Source organism: Acomys minous (genome assembly GCF_964271855.1).
Source record: "Acomys minous genome assembly, chromosome: 10".
Classification (NCBI taxonomy): Eukaryota; Metazoa; Chordata; class Mammalia; order Rodentia; family Muridae; genus Acomys; species Acomys minous.
Window position 1 is genome coordinate 90,872,908 of NC_140491.1, and position 23,694 is coordinate 90,896,601.

The 23,694-nt window shown below is 34.9% G+C and overlaps 1 protein-coding gene across 1 annotated transcript in view; it reads left to right on the forward strand.

The window, feature by feature from the left end:
• Positions 1 to 23,694, forward strand: part of GALNT13 (polypeptide N-acetylgalactosaminyltransferase 13) — a 519,423-nt gene that overhangs the window by 318,717 nt on the left and 177,012 nt on the right. Inside the window, exon 8 of the mRNA XM_084800140.1 lies at positions 8,153 to 8,270. Coding sequence (XP_084656266.1) covers positions 8,153 to 8,270 — 118 coding nt within the window. The remainder of the gene's footprint in view (positions 1 to 8,152; positions 8,271 to 23,694) is intronic.

Genomic DNA, 23,694 nt, shown 5'->3' on the forward strand with positions numbered 1-23,694 from the left:
TATTATAAAACAATCACCATAGAATGAGCATGCTAAACATGAACAATGTTCACAGTTACTTAATATTATAAGTAGAACTATCTAAACAAACTAATAAATAATCCAAATATAAATTAAATCCACCTGAAAGCTTCTTTATTCAGAAAAAATAAAAAGAATTTTAGGAATTGTTATGCTGTTGTTTTCTACTATTCTAATGCAAGTGAAAATTACTGGGTTCATCATTATATACAGTTTATGTTTACCTATTCTGTATTTCTTACACAATTATAGGAATGATGACCAACTATAAGATGAAATTTAATACACATACTTAAAATGCATTAGTATTTTGTCAAGAAGAAGCTAATTAGATGACCTCTGAACTGATCACTAAAAATGCATCACTTAAGCTTCTCAAGGAATTGTTTGCATTATGATACGTTATTTGCCCAAATTTTTTGTCAGTAATTGTGTAAAATGTACCCTGTATTTCTATAATATCTGTGTAGTTATTATCATACGGTTCCCAAGGTTCCAGGTTAGGTAAAATTATGTCCACTTCATAATTACCATCTGTTTAAGTTTGTTAGGGTTCCACATTGTGACTCAGAAGGACAATGGTAGATGAAATAAAACAGCTTTGAGGCCACCAAGCTGAACTGCCTCAGCCAATGTACAATCTATTTCCTGAGCGTAAAACTTTGAGAACACCAGAGAAACAGTTTTGCAAGATGGTTAATGTTCACCTACAGCATTATTAGGCAGTTTACAATGAACAACTCTATTTAATTAGAATACGTTAGTGCAGTCTTTAACAGAGGCTTAGATCATTTCTATAAAACAATGAATTTTGTTGGTTTGTTCTTAAAATCTCACAAAATAAACTTGTACATTACGATTCTAAATTACTTGTTCATTACTTCTCTTCTTCAGCACAGCACTAGAATGAGCAGGATACTCTCCACCCATCTCACATCCGTGTGACCCAGTTTATGACGAGTAGTAACCAAGCATGAAAATTATTTCTGAAAAAAACCAGATAGCTAGGTGTAATGGCCCATGTCTTCTGTCTGAACACTAGAGGACCAGATTGTGAATTCTGGGTCTTCCTGAGTGACAAACTGCGGACATGCCTCAAATTAACTAAATATTAAAAGAAATAACTGATTTTATCACTGTGAAATAGAGGCTGCAGCTACTCTGCTCTGGTAACATTGAAACTTCATTGCTGCTATGGTTCTATTTGGAATAGGCAATTTTTGTCTTAGTATATTTGATTCCCATTCCCAAAAAGAAAGATATAGTTTATACATGAACCAGTGTCTTTATTAAGAAACTAAAATCAATTAAACTTTTAGAAACTGTTAGGTTTTTTTCTATAATAAAAATTTTTAAAAGTATTATATAACCAGATGAAACAGAAATAACACATGAAAATTAGACAAAACAAAGAAATAGAAGGAAAAGTGCCCAATAAGAGGCAGAAGAAACAGAGACTCATTTGTTTACAATCTCAGGAATACATTAAAACACTTAACTGCATATTATATATGCAGAAGACTTGAAGGGTAAAAAATAATAAAAATATATATAAGTAAAATAAAATAAAAATAAGATTAAGAAAGAGAGAAAGGAAGAAAGAAAGGAAGAAGACAAAAAGAAAGAGAGAAAGGAAGAAAGAAAGGAAGAAGACAAAAAGAAAGAAAGAAAGAAAGAAAGAAAAGAAAGAAAGAAAGAAAGAAAGAAAAGAAAGAAGGAAGGAGGAAAGCCCTGAGAGGATATTGTGAGACAAGGCCAGGATAGGATATTGTGGTTTGTCCATCTACTGCTGGACATGAACTTCCCCATTGAGACTCTATTGTAGGAAACTAAGTCTTCACTTGTAAAGAGTTATAAGTTGGAAACTGACTGTGGGTTAGGGAAGGAGTATAGTTCCATTTCTCCTTTCAGCTCTACGGCCACTCTGGTGCAGACATGGACAAGCCCTGTGCATGCATCCTCAATCTCTCTGAGTTCATAAGGATTTTGATCCTGTTGACTTAGAAGGCTTTGCATTCTTGGGGTCATCCACCCTCTTGGCCTCTTGTACATTTGTCTCTCCTTCCATGGGGTTCCCTGAAGCCTAGAGGAGGAATTTGATGGAGACTTCCACTTCGGGCTTAGAGTTCTAACTTCTCTCACTCTCTGCATAACGTCTCATTGTAGTCCTTTGTATTTTTCCCCACATGCTGCTGGAGGAAACTTCTGTGATGGTGGCTGAGCAAGGCACTGATCTATGAGTAGAGGAGTTTGTTGTTAGTAGTTATTTTATTGTGGTCTTTTATTCCCCCTAGAACAGTAATATTTGGTTTTACCCTAGGTCCTTGGGCTACCTAGTCTCTGGTCTTGGTCACCCTAGCATTGTAGGATAAGACTTCTGTCTCCTGGAGTGGGCTTTACCTAAATTGGATATTGGCTAGTCAGTTCCACAAATTTTGTGCTACCATTGCCTTGGAAAAATTTGTAGGCTGGACATCATTGTTGATCCAAGGGTCTGTGGCAGGGTTGGGGTTTACATTTCTCCTTTGATAGCATGCAGAGTACCTTTCTGTACCAAAAACACTAGAAAATAGGGGTGAAGGCTTCTTGTAGGCATGAGCTTATATTCTCCATTTTTGTTAGTGCTATATTCAGCAGTGAGACCTTGCTGGCAGTTAGTGGAAGCAACCAGTAGTCTTGGCAACTGCATGGGATGTTCTCATATGATCCCCTTGTGACTCAATTATATGTGACTCAATCCTGGTATTGGAAGCTTCACTTGGAGACATAAGATGGCTAATTGGGGATCTGTATTCTTCATCATGGCAATTTAGTTAGATCATGTCTCTCTCTCTCTCTCTCTCTCTCTCTCTCTCTCTCTCTCTCTCTCTCTCTCTCTCTCTCTCTCTCTCCCTCTCTCTTTCTTCAGGAAGTTTTACTCTTCTAGGTTTCCATTGATGCTACCCCTCAAATGGCTCTTAACTTTGCTCTCCTTAACTCTTCTCATCCCCCATAAATTCCTTGACCTCTTCCTCCTCACTTCTTTGTCCCTAAGTATTCTTCTCCCTATTCCAGCAAAATTGTCCTTCCCTAGTTTCTTACTCTATTCCTAACCTCTGTGGTTCTACAGATTGTAGCTTGCTTTTTATTGACCTAATAGTTAATATCCACAGATAAATGAATACATAATGCATTTGTTTTCTGGGTCTGGCTTCCCTCTAGTTCCACCGACCCAAGTGTCAATTTTACAGTCTTCTTTTCACAGATGAATGACACTCCATTGTGCAACTCTACCACAATTCTTTTAACCCATTCTTCTGTTTAGGGACTTCTAGGTTGTTTCCAATTTCTGGATGATCTGGATAGAGCATCAATAAATTTGGCGGAGCAAGTGTTTCTGTGGTAGATGAAGCTTCCCTTGGGTGTATGTTTAAGAATGCATATACAGGGGGAGAGGTCTTTCTCAGTCACAGTCATAGGGGAGGGGTATAAGGGGAAAATGGGAGGGAGGGAGGAATGGGAGGATACAAGGGATGGGATAACAATTTAGATGTAATATGAATAAATAAGTTATATTTAAAAAGAGTGCTATAACTGGTTCTTAGGGTAGATTGATTTCAACCTTCCTGAGGAACCACCACCCTGCCTTCCATAGTGCTGTACTAGATTGCTCTCCCATTAGCATGGATGACTATTCCTCTTACTCCGGCATGAGCTGTCACTTGTTTTATTTATCTAAGCCATTCTAAAGGTGTTAGATAAAATCATGAAAAAGCTTTGATTTACATTTTCTTGATGACTAAGAAAGTGGAATATTTCTTTTAGTGTTTCCTCACTATTTTTTCCCTCTATTTAGAATTCTCTTTAGCTCTCTGCCCAATTTTCAAGTTGAGTTATCTATTTTCTTTATGTCTAGTTTATTTAGTTCTTTATATAATTTGGATATTAGCACTTTATAAGATATGGATTTGGAAAAATCTTTTCTAATTCTGTAGACTGCCGCTTTGTCTGAATAATGGTGTGATTTGCCGTGTAGAAGTTTTTCAGTTTTGAAGTACATTTATTATTGATTGCTGATCTCAGTTCCTGTGTTAATGTTGCTCTGTTTTGCAAGTCTTTCTGTACCATCGAGCCAAGTCTATTACCCAATATATATTCTAACAGATTTAGTGTATCTGTTTTTATGTTTTGGGATTTGGCCCATTTGGAATTGAATTTTCTGGAAGATAGGAAAGATGGACATAATTTGCTACTTCTACATGCAGACATCCAATTTGCCTATCATCATTTGTTGAAGATGCTGTCTTTTTTTTTCCACTGTGTGTTTCTAGACTTTTATTAAATATCACATGTCTATAGGTGTCAGTCCTCAATTTGCTTCCACTGATAAACTTTTCTCTTTGGGTACCAAATACCATGCTTTCTTTTATAACTATACCTCTGATTTACTGGCTCAAATCGGGGGGGTGGTGATACCTTCATCAGAGCATATATTATTCAGGATTGCTGTAGCTTTCTGGCCATTTTTATTATATTAATAACATTGATCCATGAACATAGGAGATCTTTCGATCTTTTGATATCTTCTATTTTTTCTTCAGTGTCTTAAGGTTTTTATAATACAAGTTTTCGACTTACTTGGTTAAAGATACTTCTATATATTTTATATTATTTGAGGCAATTGTGAAAGGTGTTTCCTTAATTTCTTTCTCAGTCCTTTTTATCAATTGTCCATGGGAGGACAACTGAGTTTTGTGAATTAATTTCATATCCAGCTACTTTGCTGAAAATGTTTATCACTTTTAGAAGATTCTTGTGGAATTTTAAAGAACTCTTTCTCTCTCTCTCTCTCTCTCTCTCTCTCTCTCTCTCTCTCTCTCTCTCTCTGTCTCTCTGTCTCTCTGTCTCTCTCTCTCTCTCTCTCTCTCTCTCTCTCTCTCTCTCTCTCACACACACACACACACACTATCATATCATCTTCAAATAAAGATACTTTGACTTCTTGATTTCTTCACTTGCAATTTGCATCACCTTGATCTCATTCACCTGTTCAATTGCTGTAGCAACAACTTCAAGTACTATATTAAATAAGTACATAGAGAGTGGGCAGTGTTTCTGATTTTAATGGAATTGCATTAACTTTCTCTCCCTATAAGTTGATGCTGTCTTGGGCTTGCTGTAAACTACCTTTATGATGTTGAGGTGTGTCCGTTTTAACCCTTATTTCTCCAGGACCTCTATCATGAAGAGGGGTTGTGTTTGGTCAAAGGCATCTAATAAGATGATCATGTGATTTTTATCTTTTAATTTGTTTATATGGTGGATTATATTTTTTATTCATATATGTTGAACCATCTCTCATTTGTGGGATGGATCCTACTTGATCATAGAGATGATATTGATATGTTATATATTCAGTTTGCTAGTATTTTATTGACAAGAAAGCTTGTAAGCTTTCTGAGCATTGCAATGTCCTCTTGTTGGATTTTTCTTTTGATGTAGCATCTTTCCCTCTCTTTTCTGATTAGTTTTGGTTTAAATCCTATCTTGTCAAATATTAAAATGGCTCCACTAGCCTTTTTTTTTTTAAGCTCATTTGTTTGGAATATCGTTTTCCATCCTTTCACCATGAGATGAAGATTGTTTTTTTTTGTTGTTGTTTGTTTGTTTGTTTGTTTGTTTTAGATGGAGCAGATGCATGGATCTATTTTTACAGCCATCTGTTAGTTAATTTTATTTGGAAATTGAGACCACTGATGTTGATAGTTATCAATGAACAGTGATGTTGACTCATTTTAATTTGTTGTTGTTATGGTTGTGTGGTGTTAATAGTGAGGTGTGTGTGTGTGTGTGTGTGTGTGTGTGTGTGTGTGTGTGTGTATGTGTGTGTGTGTATGTTTCACATGCTTGGATTTTATTGTTTATTCCTTGTGTTTCCCTGTATGTGGTTAACCTCTAAATATATGTAGATAGATATTGTTTAAATCTTTTTTTAATATGCAATGTCTTAATTTCTCTACCTATTATGATGACAATTTGATGGGTATAGTTGAGCTGGCATTGAAGGTTTCATAATCTGTAGAACATCTGCGCATGTCCATCTGCCTTTTAAACTTTCCATCAATATGTTTTATATTATTCTAATAAGTCTGTCTTCATAAGTTACCTTGTCTTTTTTCTTTGTTGCTGCTCATATTATTGTTTTTCTGTATGTTTAGTGTTTTATTTTTTGAAATGAGGCAGCATTCTTTCTTCACCCAATCTATTTGGTGTTCTGTATGATTCTTGTACCTTGATAAGCGTTGAAAATATTTTCTGTGCCTTTCATCTGGGTTTCTTTTCTTTCTCTTTTCCTATTATTCTGAGATTTGCTGTTTCAAATTATTTCAGTTTTCTTGGGTAATTTTCGTAAGATGCTTTTAGATTTAACATTTTTTTTGGATGTACGTGTTCATGTCTTGTAGTGTGTCTTAATGTCTGAAATTCTGTCTTTCATCACTTGTATTCTGTTATTGAGGCTTGCCTCTAAGGTTCCTTTTTGAGTTCCTACATTACCAGATTTCCCTCAATTTAGGTTTTATTTATTGATTCTCTTTCCAGTTTCAAGTATGGAACTATTTTATTCACTTTCTTCTAATCTTTCTGTAGTCTTAGAGACTTATTTAAAAAGTTATTTTTTGAGCCCACTGTGCTAGGGTTACTGGGTTCTCCTAGAAGCATATTTTTCTGGTTGTATTTTTATGCTAGAGTATAGTTATCTTGGTTTGGGAATATTGATATTATAAGTGTTCATATCTGGTCTTGTCTTTTTTCGGTGGTATTTTTGTTTGTTTGTTTCTTCCTTCTCTGGTTTTTAGAAGAGTGTGAAATCTGTGTGTTGCCTGGTAGAAAATTCTTTTGGGATCCTGCTATACGTGGTCACTGGGCTTTACTCATAACGTATATTTCTAGGTATTAGCAGCCTATGCTTAGTAATGAAAATGAGCTTAGGAGGTATCCATGTAAGGGAGGAAAGAAATCAGGATGTTCCTAAAGGATCTGCTAGGTCTGGGAATGGTGGGAAGGGGAGAAGGGAAGCTAAAGCGGATGGTCTACTCCAAAGTTCGTGGAATTAGGCTTGGGGATGGGACTTGGAGGAGCTGAAAAAGAGGTGAAGATCTTCTGTTAGCTTAAGTAGTTCTACAGCTAGAGAGGCTTCTGGTTCCCAGGGAGTGCCAGGTGGATTTGGGGGCTTAAATAAAGTCATGAGTGGAGGGAGATTAGTGAGGAGGAAAAGATCTTTGTGATCTGCTGCAAATGGGTGGAGAGAGTGAGGAGAGGCAGGTAATCTGCTGCAGGGCTAAGGATAAAACTCAGGGGATTGGATTCAGAAGTCAGGAGGGGTGCGTGACTATCTGCAAGTAACCTGCATGTTTCCCTGGTCAGAGTTGGTATTTTATTTCTTACAGAGAATTTGTGAGCACGGGAACAAAATGCAAGTTTATTTGTTTGCTTAAAAGTGTAGAATCTATGTAAAAATCCTTCGGAATCCCTGAATAGTATACAAGATGCATGTTTAATCCCTAGATTTAAACAAATACTTTTATATTTTAAAATAGCTAATCAATAATAAGTAATGATATAAATCTACTTACGTACTTTGCTTAAAATGCTTTTGTAAATAACATTAGATGCTTTTTACAAACATTGTCATAGTGGATTATACTTTTGTGTTGAGATATATTTTTTTTTCATAAGGAAGATGCATTCTCAGTTTCCTGGAGTTCATATTAAAGTGATTTGTAATTCTGTGGACAAAATCACAACTGGTATATCTGAGACGAGGTAATCGCTTTAAGGACCATGTAAAAGGCAGGACCTTCTCTTTGGGGATTGTAGAAACCACAGATTTAGCTGGGCAGTGTTCCTTCTGTGTTTCGGTTTTATCACCTATAATAAACCAAAGTAAAATAACGGAGTTTTGCAAAATGTGTGAAATATAAATGCAATTTAAAATTTTTAAATGCTTTCACACCTTGACATTGTGTTTACAGCTTGAATTTTTGAGGAATATTTTAATATGTAAGATGTCAAAAACTATTTGGTGTAGTATCACTGAACTCCACATATTGTTATCAAAACATTCTTTTCTTTTTGTTTTGTTTTCAACTAGGACCCCTACTATGGCTGGTGGCCTATTTTCTATTGACAGAAACTACTTTGAAGAGATAGGAACTTACGATGCAGGAATGGATATCTGGGGTGGAGAGAATCTTGAGATGTCTTTTAGGGTAATTGCATTTTTCTTTATTTTTAAGCTCTGAACATAGTATGCGGTAGCATGTACCTACCACAGCCAATAATATATTGTAGTTTTTTCTAAGTGATTCAATTTAGTGATCATTTGGTTAATATATATGTATTGAAAACTATCATTAGAGTCCTATTGCATGAAAACCATACTGTTAAATTTGAAATTTTACATTCTCCAAAGCATTTTACTTTTAGTCAAGATATATTAGGGTTTTCACTTGTTGAAGTGGAGTGGCTTCACTTTCTGATTGAAGCATTTTACCCACAAACCAGTCTTGTGTTTTTTAGTTGATACTTGGAAGTGTTTATGTGACCTGAATTGCAAGTGCTGCATGAGTTATTCTTAAGGAAGCCTCAGGTTGACTGTGGTCAAAAACTTATGGTAATCCTGAAAGAAGCATGGCTGGTTTTGCAACTGTAGATGTGATTGCTTGCAAATTTATTTGAAAAATAAAAATTCACTTAATAAGAGAATTTCCACATATATAATAATTGAGAACTAATTTATAAAAAATAATTTAATATTTTATAGGCAAAATTGGAAATACAGGCCCCCGATTTGTCTTTATTCTACGAAGTAGAAAAGATGTTTCAAATACTTTACCTTTAACCACACATATTATTTTAAAATAAACTATTCTAAAGACTAGTTATTCTTTCATGAATTTTAATTTAAAAACTTAAACAGTATTATAATTATTGTTTATTTTTATTTTATAAAACCAGTTGTAAATTTAAATGAATTTGAACACACTTACGTAACTAGTTGAAAATTAGATTTTAACTTCAAGTTGAAAATTTGTTTTCCAGTAATACAGATATGTGTGATGTTCTGTAAGAAATTGTTAAAACTTGGGAGACTAGAGATATGGCTCAATGGTTAAAAGCAGTTGCCATTTTTGTAGATTCTATAAGAAGGTCCTGGTTTAGTTGCCAGTTCTCACACAGTGTTTCACTGTGGTCTATAACTTTATGTCCTGAGCTCTGTCACCCTCTTGTGACCTGTAAAGGCATCAGGCACACTTGGTGCACACACATACATAAATATGAAATAAACTAAAAATTAAAAAAAAATCTAAAAAGGTTTTTTAAAGTTGGTCATTAAATTATTGGGTTATGTTACATTTTTTTTCTCATGTAGAATTTAGTTTGTTTGTGGTATTCTGGGATGTTTTCAAAGCAATAGAACAGCCTTTTTGTGTTACATTTGTCTCTAAGCCAGATGACTATAATGACCATAAATAGATTTATTATTTCTACATGTATTTATACTATGTGTAACTTGTCAACAAAAAAAGATTAGAACTATATTCTTGCTATCAAGTCTACATAAATTTTCGAGGAAATTTTGAATCCATTTGGAGACTTAATCTTGTTAACATGAGACCTAAAAATGACAGAAATAAGAAATAACCCCCAAAAAATATTTTAAAAAAACAAATTTAAAAAGAAAGAAAAGAAAAAATATTAATAAAAAAAGCAATTTATATTTACCCTTAGAGGAAATGATAAAAAGTCTGTAAGTTCTTATTCCTAGAAACTCTCTGGGCACTTGCTGGGATTGCTGAGGACAATGGTCACCAAGAACAGCAATCCTGTTACTGCTGGAACTATTGCTTACCTTATTTCTTTTTCTTTTTATTGCCTGTCGCCATATTAAGCTTACTTATCTGCCAGTAGCTCGCTTGCTTTGGTCACATAGCTCACATGGGAGGAAGACTGAATGATATGTTTGAAGGTAACCACATAACTAATAAGATCATTAGCAATGGCCTGATCAGGAAGTATGCAAACTTACACATGTATGAAAGGTGCCATGCAGATGACAGCAGATTTCTGTGATTGACTATTTTAGAAATATTATCCAAACAAAGTGATGACTAGTGAATATTTTGAAAGGTTTCACATCTTATTATTGCTTTAAGTTCCCCTCTCATTTGGTGTACTGGTTTTTCTTGGGAGAATATGTTGTGATTGATACTAAGACCTTGAATCCAATAGCTATGTTATATGTTACATGGCAGACCTATATTCACCATGTAGGTATGTCTTAAGTTTCTCAATTGTTGAGGGTATAAAATTAAAAAGGCATGTTGCTTTCTTAATCTAAAGGAAGAGCATTCCTATAAGACAAATGCATATGTGTTCTTGACAGATATGTGATGTTTTCTTTTATGCATGTTAGATAAATTCATGTGAGGGAACCAGTTCACTCCAGTTAATAGGTGACTATATAGTAAAATTTGAGTGTTTTTGTATCTATGGGGTTTTTAGTTACTACTGTAAATAAAAACACTGGAAATATTCAGAATTTAAATATATTATGATACTGGAAATGCTTGTGGAAATTTTAAACAAAACAAAAGAACGTGTTGCAAATTGTCTTTTTGATTGTGGTGGTATTACTTTGCCTATGATAATTACAGGCACCTGGATGTAGGAACTCTTAGATATTAGCAAATTAGATAAAAGCCATAGATTGTTCACAGGAAAAATTGCTTCTAACCTCTTACTAACAGTAGATTTAAGTGCAGTGTCAAAACATTCCAGGATAATCCTGATGTAAAAAAATAAAGCTCATTGCCCTAGTATAATGATATGTCTTCTGGTATTGTTATTAATTTGGAAATAGCTTTAATTCCATCAAATTCCATCATTCTGCAAGTACAAGCTCTGTTGTTTTATCCTGACACTGCATCCTAGCCATTGTGCTAGAATGTACCAGACTGAAGAGCTGATGGTATTAAAGGTCTTAATGCCAGGACAAAAATTTAGTTTCAGACCTTTCCTTTCACTAAATTCAATAAATACTGAGTATGTAATAATGGTAGACAAACTTGATGATCTTGTGTAACTTATATCTTAATAAAGGGAATGACTATAAACAAGATAAATAAATTATGTTAGTGTATTAATCATTAGTGTTTTTTGTTTGTTTGTTTTTGTTGTTGTTTGTTTGTTTGTTTGTTTTGGTTTTTCAAGGCAGGGTTTCTCTGTGTAGCCTTGGCTGTCCTGGACTTGCTTTGTAGACCAGGCTGGCCTTGAACTCACAGCAATCCACCTGCCTCTGCCTCCCAAGTGCTGGGATTAAAGGTGTGCACCACCACGCCCGACAATCATTAGTGTTTAATAAATTAACTACAGAAAGTATGAGGACAATGAACTGTTAGTTGTTAGAAGATGTTAAGAGGTTGAGATTTTACAGAGTTTATGGATTTGTTGATTTTATAGAAGGAAGGCTGAGAGGGGAATAAGTGATAAAATGAAAATCAATTCTGAAATACTATAAAAATGTTGTCTTCAAATGCTAGTCTTATCAACATGTCACATAACATATACTGCTACTAAAAGTCCTTGGTTTCGTGAATGATAACACACGAAATAATAGTAATAATACAAGAACAATAGTTCTAAGATTCTAATAATTTTTATGTGACAATGGACATAGATTGCCAAATGTTGAATCAGAACCAGTTGATTTGATTTTTTAAGATGGTTTAAGAACGCAAGACTGGGAATGCCTTCCTCCAAGCCATGATAGAATCAGGCTTAGATGTTTGTATCTGAGGTTAAGCAGCCTGATACCAAACCCCAGCTCTGGTACAATCTATGGGTGTAGGGAGGAACAAGTTAACAAATCTGAACGGTTTTACTTTGTCCATCTCTAGAATGGAAAAGGCAGTGCAATACTTATATGTTTGAAAGAAATATAAAATAAATTATGAATATGTTTTTGAGTACACTTGTTCCCACAAGTGAATTGTATCATAGAAGGCATCTCTTGAAATATGGTAATACGCTTTGCAGCTTTGAGCAAAGCACATCATTCCTGAGTATTATTTAATAATAACCATATCTCTAAAATATGGCCATGAGAGAATGCACATAAAAAGCCCTTCCGTACCTGAATATGCAACATATATATAAAGTGTCTCTCAAATTCCCCACATGAAAAGAAATAATGAGGATGAAAGATGAGATGAAATAATTATAAAAGTAAAAATTTAAAGAAACAGTGAAAACAAAAATATGTTTCCTTATGAAAATTAATAAATATTTAAATTTCTTTCTAAGCTTGTGGAAATAGGAGAGATGCCAAACTGAGTGATGGATTCTTGGGTTATATGAAATATGTATAAGAACGGTATAGACAGTGCAGCATTATACAATATCCTAGGCAACTTGATAAAAAGGGCAATTTCTTTTTTTAAAAAAGGGTCAGAGCATGTAGAAAATGAACATATTAATCTTACATCTGGTAAAGAAATATGTGAGCCTTAAGGAATGTTTTTCAGATGGGACTCTATCATCAAATAACTGAGCTGGTTGGTGAGTACTATCAAAGGTTTATATGGGAATACATACAATTCAACACAAATGTTTCCAAATAATTAAAAAAGAAAACAGTATCTCCTTAGAATTTATACTATCTGTACTTGTAAGAAATTACAATACTACACAAGAAACCACTATCCCATGTGAGCATAGATTTAAAATATCTCACAAGATTTTGTTAATCTCTCAAATGATAAAAATTACATCTAAGGAGAATTCATCACAGTGATTCACTATCGGTTGAATGTTTAAAATTCAGTAAACATAAATCTCCATGTTAACAAATTAAAAAAAGAAAAATGAAATGATCAAATGAATGGATTTGAAAAAAATTTCAACAAAAATCAGATTGCTTTCCTGCTTTTAGGATAAAACAAAGAAAAAAATGAAAACTAATGAACTATTAAAATTTTGACGGAGAGGTCACAGTGGGGAAAATGTTCGTGGAGACTGATATAAAATCCACATGCTTTTAGCAATAAAAAATGCAATGCAGCAACTGGACAAATTTCTTGGTGATTAAATTTTTATATGAGCAAGCAGGAGGGCAAGACCCCCAATAAACACTCATAAATGACATTTGGGTATGAGAGCCTGTCAATTCAAACCCTGACAAACAGAGATGGAAAAGCACCAGAGGCAGCTAGCTGGTAAGACTAGCCATGTCTTTGACCTCTAGGTATGATCAGTAAAACTTAGTAACTTCAATAAATTAAGTGGAAGAGGAATGAAGGATAATTATTAACACCAACCTTGAGTCTATACAAACCCCCTTCCTCCTCCTTTGTCTCTGTCGCTGTCTGTCTGTCTCTCTGTTTCTCTCTCTGTCTTGTCTTTCTCTCTGTCTCTGTCTCTCTCTCTCTCTCTGTCTCTCTGTAACTGTCTGTCTCTCTGTCTCTTTGTCACCGTCTCTCTGTCTCTCTCTCATATTCAGTTGCACACATGCACATATTCATGCTACAACACATATTAAAAAAATAAAAAAGGAAATAAGAAGGAATATTGTCTCCCACATGAAGATGAGAAAAAGATGGGGTTGGCATTCTTACTAGTTCTTAAATTTACAATGAAGCTTTGGTAGTTCAATAACGTTATTAAAAAAGCAAAACAAAGCATACCGGGAAGGAAAGGTTAAGAATGTCATTATATATCGTCTCAAAAATTCCATTGTATTTATATAATACTGTTAAAATATACATTTCTATATAAGAACCAACTGCATCAAACTGTAAAAAGTATTATTATTACATGAAAATGTGATACAGTGATTATGTGACAATTCCCTGCTGTGAGAGGCAAAAGATTTAAATAAATTCAGAAGTGCACCATATTTATTACTTGCTAGCTTCCACATTACAGAGAGTCCTCATGTCATACATTAACGTTAAGCAGGCTCCACGGGACTTTTCTTCATGGAGTTTGACGAGCTAATTCTAAAACACCTATGAAAATATAAGTGATGCAGAGTGTTTAAAGTCGCTTTGGAAAGCCAAAAGGTTGAACAACAGTATGGTTTCAAATGCATTGCAACTTATAGTAATTAAGACTGTGGAATAGGCATAAAAGCCAGACAGTGGAACAAAACTGAAAATCTGAGAACAAACCCACAAATATATGAGCATAATACTGTCAGTAAATATTCAAAGTCTGATCAGGAAAAAAAAAAGCAGGATTTTCAATACCTGAGATTGGAACACTGAAAATTCACATAGAAAAGGAAAAAAAAACAATGCAATCCATAATTTGAACATAAACACAACAATTAGTTAATTTAAATATAAGACTATAGTTAGAAAAATGCAAAGAATTGCATTTGGGAAAATATAGTTTATTATTATGGATTACTGTTATTTATTATTATTAACAAATAATAGATATATTTATCAATAACTGATCATTTACCTTAGAAAAAGGAATCTACTTTCTGTGTACCAATTTTCTTTTCTTACAAATTCTATTGTAAAGTGAAATATAGTTACTTGGTTTATTTAACCAGGGAAAATGTCTTAGGGTATGAAATTGACTTCTTTTCAAACTCTATAAGCAATGGTGTGGAAAGAACTTAGTAAACACAATAAACAGCAGAAAAATGAGAGGCAGAGCCTCCAATAGATAGTGTGAAAGGAGCTGAAGAAACTGTTTTACAATATTACAAGAAACCAAGTTTCCCAGAAATGTCCATCCAATTTAAATTTTACCAAATGAAAAGCAGTCAGAATGATGTGCTAGCTGGAAATCGTTTTAGACAAAAGACTTCCTCAAATAGTTCTACTAGGACTCTTTGCCTTCTCATAAATGTAATTCCTTTGTATAAGGAAAATATATTATGTGTCAATGTAGAAAGCTAGACTTCAGTTTCTTCTTGAAAAGTCATAGGCACTAGAATATGATGGAATTTTTTCTCTTAATTAAAATTAATCTTAGTATGCTCATAAAATTATTACCTAATTTTGATTCATATGTTTAATGGAACACTTTTCCTTAAATATGTTAAATAAAGCTATAGTAATGTTTATATATTGATTTATTTGCTCAGATTTAATAACATTATGAAGTAATAAACTTACGACATATGTACATATGTACCCACAGAGAGTATAAACCAACATTAATGAGATCATCAAGCAAATATCTCCCTGATTGCCTGTTGACTGTATACTAAATCTAAAATGGTCCAGTAGATAGACTTCTCAGCTTTTATGCTTAGTTTCATTTCCTCTCTCCCTCCTTCCTGCCTCCTTCTTTTTAACACTTTTTATTGTGGTTGCTGCAGCTTCTGCTGTTTGCTTTTGGCAGGGTCTCACTGGGTAGCCCTGGCTAGCCATACATTTACAACAGGCATTCTCTGACTGCTGGGATTTCAGCTAGGATCTACCATGTCTGGCTTTGTATCTAGGTTTTCTGATATATATTCTGCCCCTTTATATGGACACTTATTTACACATATCTCTGTATGAAAAGGGGATATATTAAATTTAAATCACTGAGTAAAACTTTACTGTGCTCTTAAAGATTATACTTTTCATAATTGTTTAAAATATGAGACAAAATAAATGCCATATAAGCAGTTTAGTTGTTTTCATAATACTCTAATGGTTTTGTGTTTAGTGGTGGGGTGTGTGTGTGTGCACATGCATGTGTGTGTGTGTGTGTGTTCAATTTGTTTGTTGATGTGATTGCTTGTTTGTTTTTTAGAGAAAGGGAAAAGGGAAAAGACTTGAGTTTGGTAGGTGGGAGGACCTAGAAGGAGTTGGTGAAGGAGAAAAGCATGATCAGAGTATACAGTATGAAAAAAAAGTCAATACTATTTTATTTTGAGTTATGATATTCTAATTGTATGATTCTCTGTATGAAAGTAGATAGAACTAAGGAAAAGACCAAGTAGATTTGACTCTGAGAAAAGTTTAGAATGAGGCTAACAAGCACTTATTGATTCCTTCTGTTACTTCTTACATTATAGTAGTTTCATTACTTGGAGGACTACATTTGTTCAATTGAATCAGAAAATATAAAATACTTCTAATATATATTATTTAATCTGTACACTAACTTGCATGAATATTATATAAGAAAGAACATGCAGTTCTGGCATGGTGGTGCACGCCTTTTATCTCAGCACACAAGGAGGCAGAGGCAGGTGGATTGCTGTGAGTTTGAGGCCAGTCTGGTCTACCAAGTGAGTCCAGTAAATCCAAGGATGCAAGAGAATCCTTATTTTAGAAAAAAGAAAAGAAAAGGAAAGAAAGAAAAAGAGATCATGCAGCATTCATCTTTTGAGTATAGATTCCCTCACTTAGTGTAATATCTTGTAATTATGTCATTATCTCCTCCCTCTTTTACAGCTTAATAGTAATCAATTATGCACATGTATCATATTTTCATCATCTGAAGAACATTTTGTATTTATATATTTCCTAGGTCTTATGAATAGAGTATTAACAAACATGGCAGAGCAAGTACCTGTAGAGTAGGCTATTGCAGCCAGTGGGCATATGCTGAGGAAGGGCATAGAGACATCAAATGGTAGATCTACTTTGCTGTTTTGAGATTTCTCCATGCTGATTTCCAGAGTGGCTATAGCAGTTTGCAAACTGATCAGTAGTTTCCTCAATATATGTCAGCATTTGTTCCTTGTTTTCATAATCTAATATATTCTGAGTAGAGTAAGATAAAATCTGAAAGAACTTTTTAAATATATTTTATTAATTTATTCATATTATATCTAAATTGTTATCCCATCCCTTGTATCCTCCCATACCCACATCTCTCCTGCTTTTCTCCTACTCCCCTCCTCTATGTCTGTGACTGAGGGGGACCTCCTCCCCCTGTATATGCTCATAGGGTATCAAGTCTCTTCTTGGTAGCCTGCTATCCTTCCTCTGAGTGCCACCAGGCCTCCCCATCCAGGGGACATGGTCAAATATGGGGCACCAGAGTTCGTGTGAAAGTCAGACCCCACTCTCCACACAACTGTGGAGAATGTCCTGTCCATTGGCTAGATCTGGGTAGGGGTTCGAAGTTCCCTGCACATATTGTCCTTGACTGGTGCCATAGTTTGAGCAGGACCCCTGGGCCTAGATCTGCCCATCATAATGTTCTTCTGGATCCTTCTATTAAGATTTTAAAGAACTTTAACCTGCATTTCCCTTAATTGCTGAAGATTTTGAAGCCTATTATATTTCTTATTAGTTTTTATTTCTTATTTTGAATATTCTCTGTATTGTTACATTGCCTATTTTTTTACAATTTTTATTAAATATTTTATATAAACATTTATATTATTACACATATATACAATAAAATGCCAACAGCAAGAACCAAGAAAAAATCAGGAAATATATATATATATATATATTACATTCATAGTGTTTTGGGTATTTGTATTTGGCAGCCTTGAAGTAAACATCTTTCCTAAAGTGGTGAGTCTAAAATTGTGACTGTAATCAATATCTATCATATATCATAATTATCAACTTAAAACATCTATCTAGACCTCTCTGCCTGCCAGCTGCTTACAGACCGAGCCCATCTGGGACCCAGAGTGGATAAACAGAGCCCTGCGATCTAGAGAAGGCCTGTGGAGCACCCCAGTAGCTTTGGGCTCAGATCCCACTCAGCCCCGCTGCTGCCCACCAGCCTGGCCCATCTAGAACACAGGGCAGACATTAAGAGCTGAGTCTGGCATGAACCAAAACTCCTATTTACTGCCATCTCAATAAGATCTGTGGAGGCACCCGAGCACTTCTGGCTAGGATCTCTCGCAGTCTCCCAACTGTTTACAGGAATAGCCAATCTGGAATACATTGTCTATTTTTAAATTGAGTTGTTTTCTTTACTCTGTTTTTTGAATTCCTTGTATATACTTGTCAGTAATCCTCTATAAAATTTATAGCTGACAAAAATTCTCTCCCACTCTTTGGACTGGCTTATCACAGACAGATTTTTTTTTTCCTGTACAGAAGCTATTTAGTTTTATGAGCTCCTTAATTATCAGTTGATGGCCTTCAGTCTGAACAAGTAGAATCCTAAGTAGAAAGTCCTTTTCCAGCTTATTTGATAGGGTGCTGCCTATGTTCCTCTAGCAGATTCAGCAGTTCAGGTTTCCAATTGAGATCTTTAATTCATTATGGGTTGACTTCTGTGCAGAGTGAAAGATATGGGTTTAATTTTATTCTTCTTCCCATAAACTTTTCCCAAGAATATATACTGAGGGTATTGTCTGCTCTCTGGAGTTCATTTTTACTCTCTTTGTCATAATTGCGATGGTCATAATGATATACAGTCATGTTTTGGGTCTTCTATTTCATTCCACTGATCTCTGTGTCTGTTTCCGTGGCTCCATCATCCTCTTTTTATTCTAGAGCTCTATATGAGAGCTTGAAATCTGCCGTGGTGATTCTTGCAGCACTGCTCTTTTTGCTTGGGATCACTTTGGTTATCTATAGTCTTTTGTGATCCATATTAATTATAGAATGTGTTTTTCTCTTTATATGAAGAATGATATGGGTGTTTTTATTTGGACTCCATTGAGCCTGTAAATTCCTTTGGGTATCATGGTCACTTTCTCAGTTCTGCTCTTTCTTTAACATTGCAAGGCTTTCTGTTTTCTAATGTCTTCATGAATCTCTTTCACCAGAAGTTTAAAGTTCTCGTTGTAGAATTTTTCACTTATGTGGTGCATTTTGTTGCATGTATGTATGAGTATCACCTGAGTACCACCTGCATAGTTCAGAAATGAGTGTTGGATGCTCTGGTAGCATCAGACCATTGTCAGCTTCTGTGTAGGTGGTTGTTGGGAATCAAACCCTCTTTAAAACAACCATGTCTCTTCTCTACTGTACCTACTCTCTAGCCCCTGTTCCCAGATATTTTTTTAACTGTTTTAAGTAGGAATTCTTCTATGATATCTTTCTCAGTGTACAATTGCCACATAGAAAGTTTATTGATTTTTTGCAAGTTAATTTTGTATTCTACCACTTTGCTGAAATATTATTTATAAAAATTTCTGGTGGATTTTTGGGTGTCTTTCTGGGTCTGGGTTACCTCATTCAGAACAATCTTTTCTGGTTCCATCTATTTGCCTGCAAATTTTAAGATTTCCTTGCTTTTAAGAGATGAATAGTAGTCCATTGTGTTGTTCTGGCTGTGACATCTGTTACTGCACTGATCGCCAGGGTTCATTCAGCTGATCTGGCTTGCTAGACTAGTGTCCACTTCCTCCTTCACCATTCCATGTGTGCCCCTCTGGAAGCTGCATGCCTCATTAAAGAGGAAGACCTTCCAGGATTAGAGGAGGACTGGTCTTCAGTCAAGGGTATACGAATAGCTGTGATGATCCTACACAACCTCCACACAAGCTCCAGGGAAGAATTTATGAATTATAAAATTTAGGTCTTACAAGAACTCTCAGTGGGTAAATGTGCTCATCATGAAATTCTGGTGGCTTGAGTTTAATTTCCAAACCATACTGTTAGAAGAAAAGCAATGACTCCTCAATGTTGTTTTTTATTTCTGCACACAAGTTGTGCCACACATATTAATGATGCATTCACACATCATCATCATCATCATCATCACCACAATAATAATGTTTTGTAAATCTCAGTGATCTAGACTTGTAGGTAACATAAAAAAGGCAGAGCATAGACATCAGCAGTCCCTGTTCATAATCTTGTGGATTTCTTCTTTGCTGTTGTTGATGTTGTTTATTGTTTATTTTTGTTGTTATTTCAAACTGATTATTAGAATATTTGAATCCAGGCTTGTGGATATGAAGAAGGAGTTAGAACAAACATAACAGTCTAAGTTTAGATCCACATATAAAAAGTATCACACGGTCTTATGCTTTGTAACACCTGCACAGAGGCTCTAAGACAGGAGGTTCACTTGGAATATAGTTAACCAAAAAGTGGTGTCTGAAGTTCAGTGAAAGACCTTGTTTCAGGGAAGTCAGATGAAAATCAAGAGGATCATGCCAAAACTTTTTTGTTGACATCTCTGAACAGAATGTACACACACACACACACACACACACATACAGAGAGGGAGAGAGAGAGAGAGAGAGAGAGAGAGAGAGAGAGAGAGAGAGAGAGAGAGAAGAGAGAAGAGAGAAGAGAGAAGAGAGAAGAGAGAAGAGAGAAGAGAGAAGAGAGAGAGAGAGAGAGAGAGAGAGAGAGAGAGAGAGAGAGAGAGAGAGAGAAGAGAGAAGAGAGAAGAGAGAGAGAGAGAGAGAGAGAGAGAGAGAGAGAGGAGAGAGAAGGAGAGACAGACAGACTAAAAGACAAAAAGACAGAGACAGAAATTTCATATCTGACCTTTTTTTTCCTCTCCTAGAAAAGTAAATGAATGAGAAATCATAAAAGAATGGTAAATGTGCTTTGTGAAACTAGCATTTCATTGATATAATAAACAAAGTATCCATTAAAATCTCAAGAAATTGATTTTAATAATTGTAAGTATGTGGTTCCACAATTGATTTCTCGGACAGTAGTCCAGCACTGCTGCTTTCATAAACAGTTGACTAGGAAAGCTACTGCTAGCCAGAATTAATGCATTCAAAGTCAAACCATGTACTTTTTATTAGAGCCAAATTTAAATCGCTATGGTAACTACTGCAATAAATGTGCAACATCTTAAGCTATGATTATACTGTCACCCTTAGTGATGTCTATCTTAAGTACTTGACTAACAGTCATTTCACTGCTGTTCTAGTCAACCAGAAATGTAGTTAAAAAAAGAAACTAATTATGAAATACATTTAAATAAGCCTCTGCAGTTTGGGCAATAACAGATCTTTGATATGAGAAATGATTCTGAGGTGTACATAGGGGAGACTTTGGTCTCACTTCAAAATTGAGTGTTAAGTACTAATGAAGCAGTAATTAAGAATCACTGAAAAACTGACTGTAGGTTTTTACAGATTTTTAATTATCCTTGAAAATTATCACACTACTCACTACCTCTAAAAATCTGACTAGATGAATTAAAGATTCTAAAAAATGTTTTCGTTAATTTTCAAACCAACCATTAATTTATACTACAAACATGCTAAAATGGATAGAAAATTTTATTGTGACATCATTAACAACTTTTAAATGCCAACAAGGTGATAGTTGGTATTCAATTCTTTCTGTGATATCTCACTCCACTGTAAAATATTTTCCTACATTTAATCATTTTATAGGTAAGCAACATTCAATTATTATTCTGTACTATTGCTATATTTTAATTGATCAACTAAATTCCACATGTATGTTTTTGTGTTCTATATTTTAACTGGACAAACCACTGTGTAGTCTATATCTTAAACAGCCATCTAAAATGCGAGCAGTTTTGAGAAATCATGAGAATGTTTAGAACTTTTCAAATGAGAAACTTTAAGAAACAGTCTATTTTTAAAAGTGAACCTCACAAAGTCCATGATAACATTTTTCAGTTTAGTAGTAATTAGCTTTGCTGAAAGTGACTATTCCTTGGTCATCTCTATAACTCTGCAGAAGGACCCCAGGAACTCAAAACTTCGTTATCATATTTGGTGACTAGAATGGAAACTCTAGACTCCTTAAGGTTATGCAAAGTTAAAGATGTACTTGGTGAAGTCAGAAACCGTCTTGCAGAGTTGAGTCAAAGTATAGGCAAGATGACAGATTTGAAAGCGAGCTTTTCAGAATTTATGGATAAAAAAGTATCAGAGCATGGATAGGTTTGCTAAGAGAGAAAATAAGAAAAGTAACTGAGCAGGGCACGTCCTCAAGTAGCACCTACAACCAGGGGTGGGAGAAGGAAGGGGATGGGAAGGCAAAGGCAAAGGCAAAGCTGTCAGAGAAGAACTAATGCAATGTCACAAGAACTTAGAAAGTTATGGTGATTGTCAACAGTGTCAACTGCTGCAGAGAAGCAAGAAAGTAAGAATAATGAAAGCTCATAAAAAGCTTCATGAGCACTTCTAGATGATGGATTCAGGACTCTGCAAAATAAGATAAGGTAATTGGATTTTGAAGATATGTAGGGAAAGAAAAACTTTTAAAACACATTTACCTGCAAACAGAAAAGAAACTACAGAACATCTTGAGGGGTAAATATATTCAAAGTAGCTATTATATATTCTACACTTTTAGTGTAGAGGAATAAAACAAAATATAGACTGGTAGCAAATATCCGAATACAAAGTGATATGGAAATAGAGTGGATAATTGATGAAATAAATGCTGACAATATTGGAGGACTATTATGGAGTTGATAAAGCAATGCGAGTCATACTTTTTGCTGGTAAGAAACATGCATTTTCAGTGCTTGACTGCATCATTAACAGAACACTGTGAGTTCCTAGGATTTTATTGTATAGCTGAGAACTGTGAGCATAGTAGAAAAAGCAGTGTGTTTAGCAATTGGTAGTGCAGAACATCAAAGCTCATCTCCTGGATCCAAATCTAGATCTCAGGTATTCCACATGCTTAAAGGTTGGCAAAGTGTTTATTTTTAGAGAATAGAATAACATATCTCCCTGGAGAAGACAAAAGGAAACTAAATCTTATTGAGAGGTTATTTTGTTTGTTTGTTTGTTTTGTTTTGTTTTTTTGTTTTGTTTTTGTAAATGAGTCCAAGGCCTAGTCAAGCCTGCATTAATTTAAGACATGTGGAAGAGAAGATTGAACTGACATTGGGGCTAAATAATTGAGGCAAAGGTCTTCTACTAACCATTGCTTCTTTGGGAAACATTTAATAGGAAGAAACTTTGAATGATAAAAGAATGCTATCTTCCAAGTATAGGGAAAAAGAAAAGGAAATTATCCTTACTATGCTTCAAGCATCATGTTGGGGAACACACATGTTATTTCAACTGACTATATGAGCAGAGTAACATGTTAAATGTTGTTGTTTCAAATGTCACACACACACACACACACACACAGAGAGAGAGAGAGAGAGAGAGAGAGAGAGAGAGAGAGAGAGAGAGAGAGAGAGAGAGAGAGAGAGAGAGAGAGAGAGTTGGCATTGAAATCCGGGCATTGTGCATGATGAGGCAGTGCCTTATCACTAAGCTACACCCTCAGCATTCCATGATTGTTTATGAACTCATTTCTAGTCTGCAATGTGATTGACATTGACTACTACTAATTTATTTTATTAATCAAAACCTTTAGCCAATATCACATTCCCTCTCGGTAGGGTTTGTGGACATTCTGATGAGTACTTGGGATGACACCAGTGTGGTTATTTTTATGTGTTTCATACTCTTCTTTCTTACTTCACAAAATGGTACCTGTACGATGATTTTAGAAAGAAAAACCACAGTTTTTCACTGATGGCATTAGAATTATTTGTACCCCTTTCCCCCACCTAGAAATGTACGCATTTGAAATAAAACTCTAAAATATTTTCACTTGTCTGTAACAAGAAAGGTTCAGTGGCTTACAGTGAAGGAATTGTGAATCCTGGCCAAGAATAGTGGTGGTTTGGCGTGAGTGATACCCTCTTCTGTCACTCCCTTCCTTGAAGGCACGAAATTCTGCTCTTCTAGTGTCAAATGCAAAAGGACAACTAGACTTTGTTATGTCCAGTTCTACC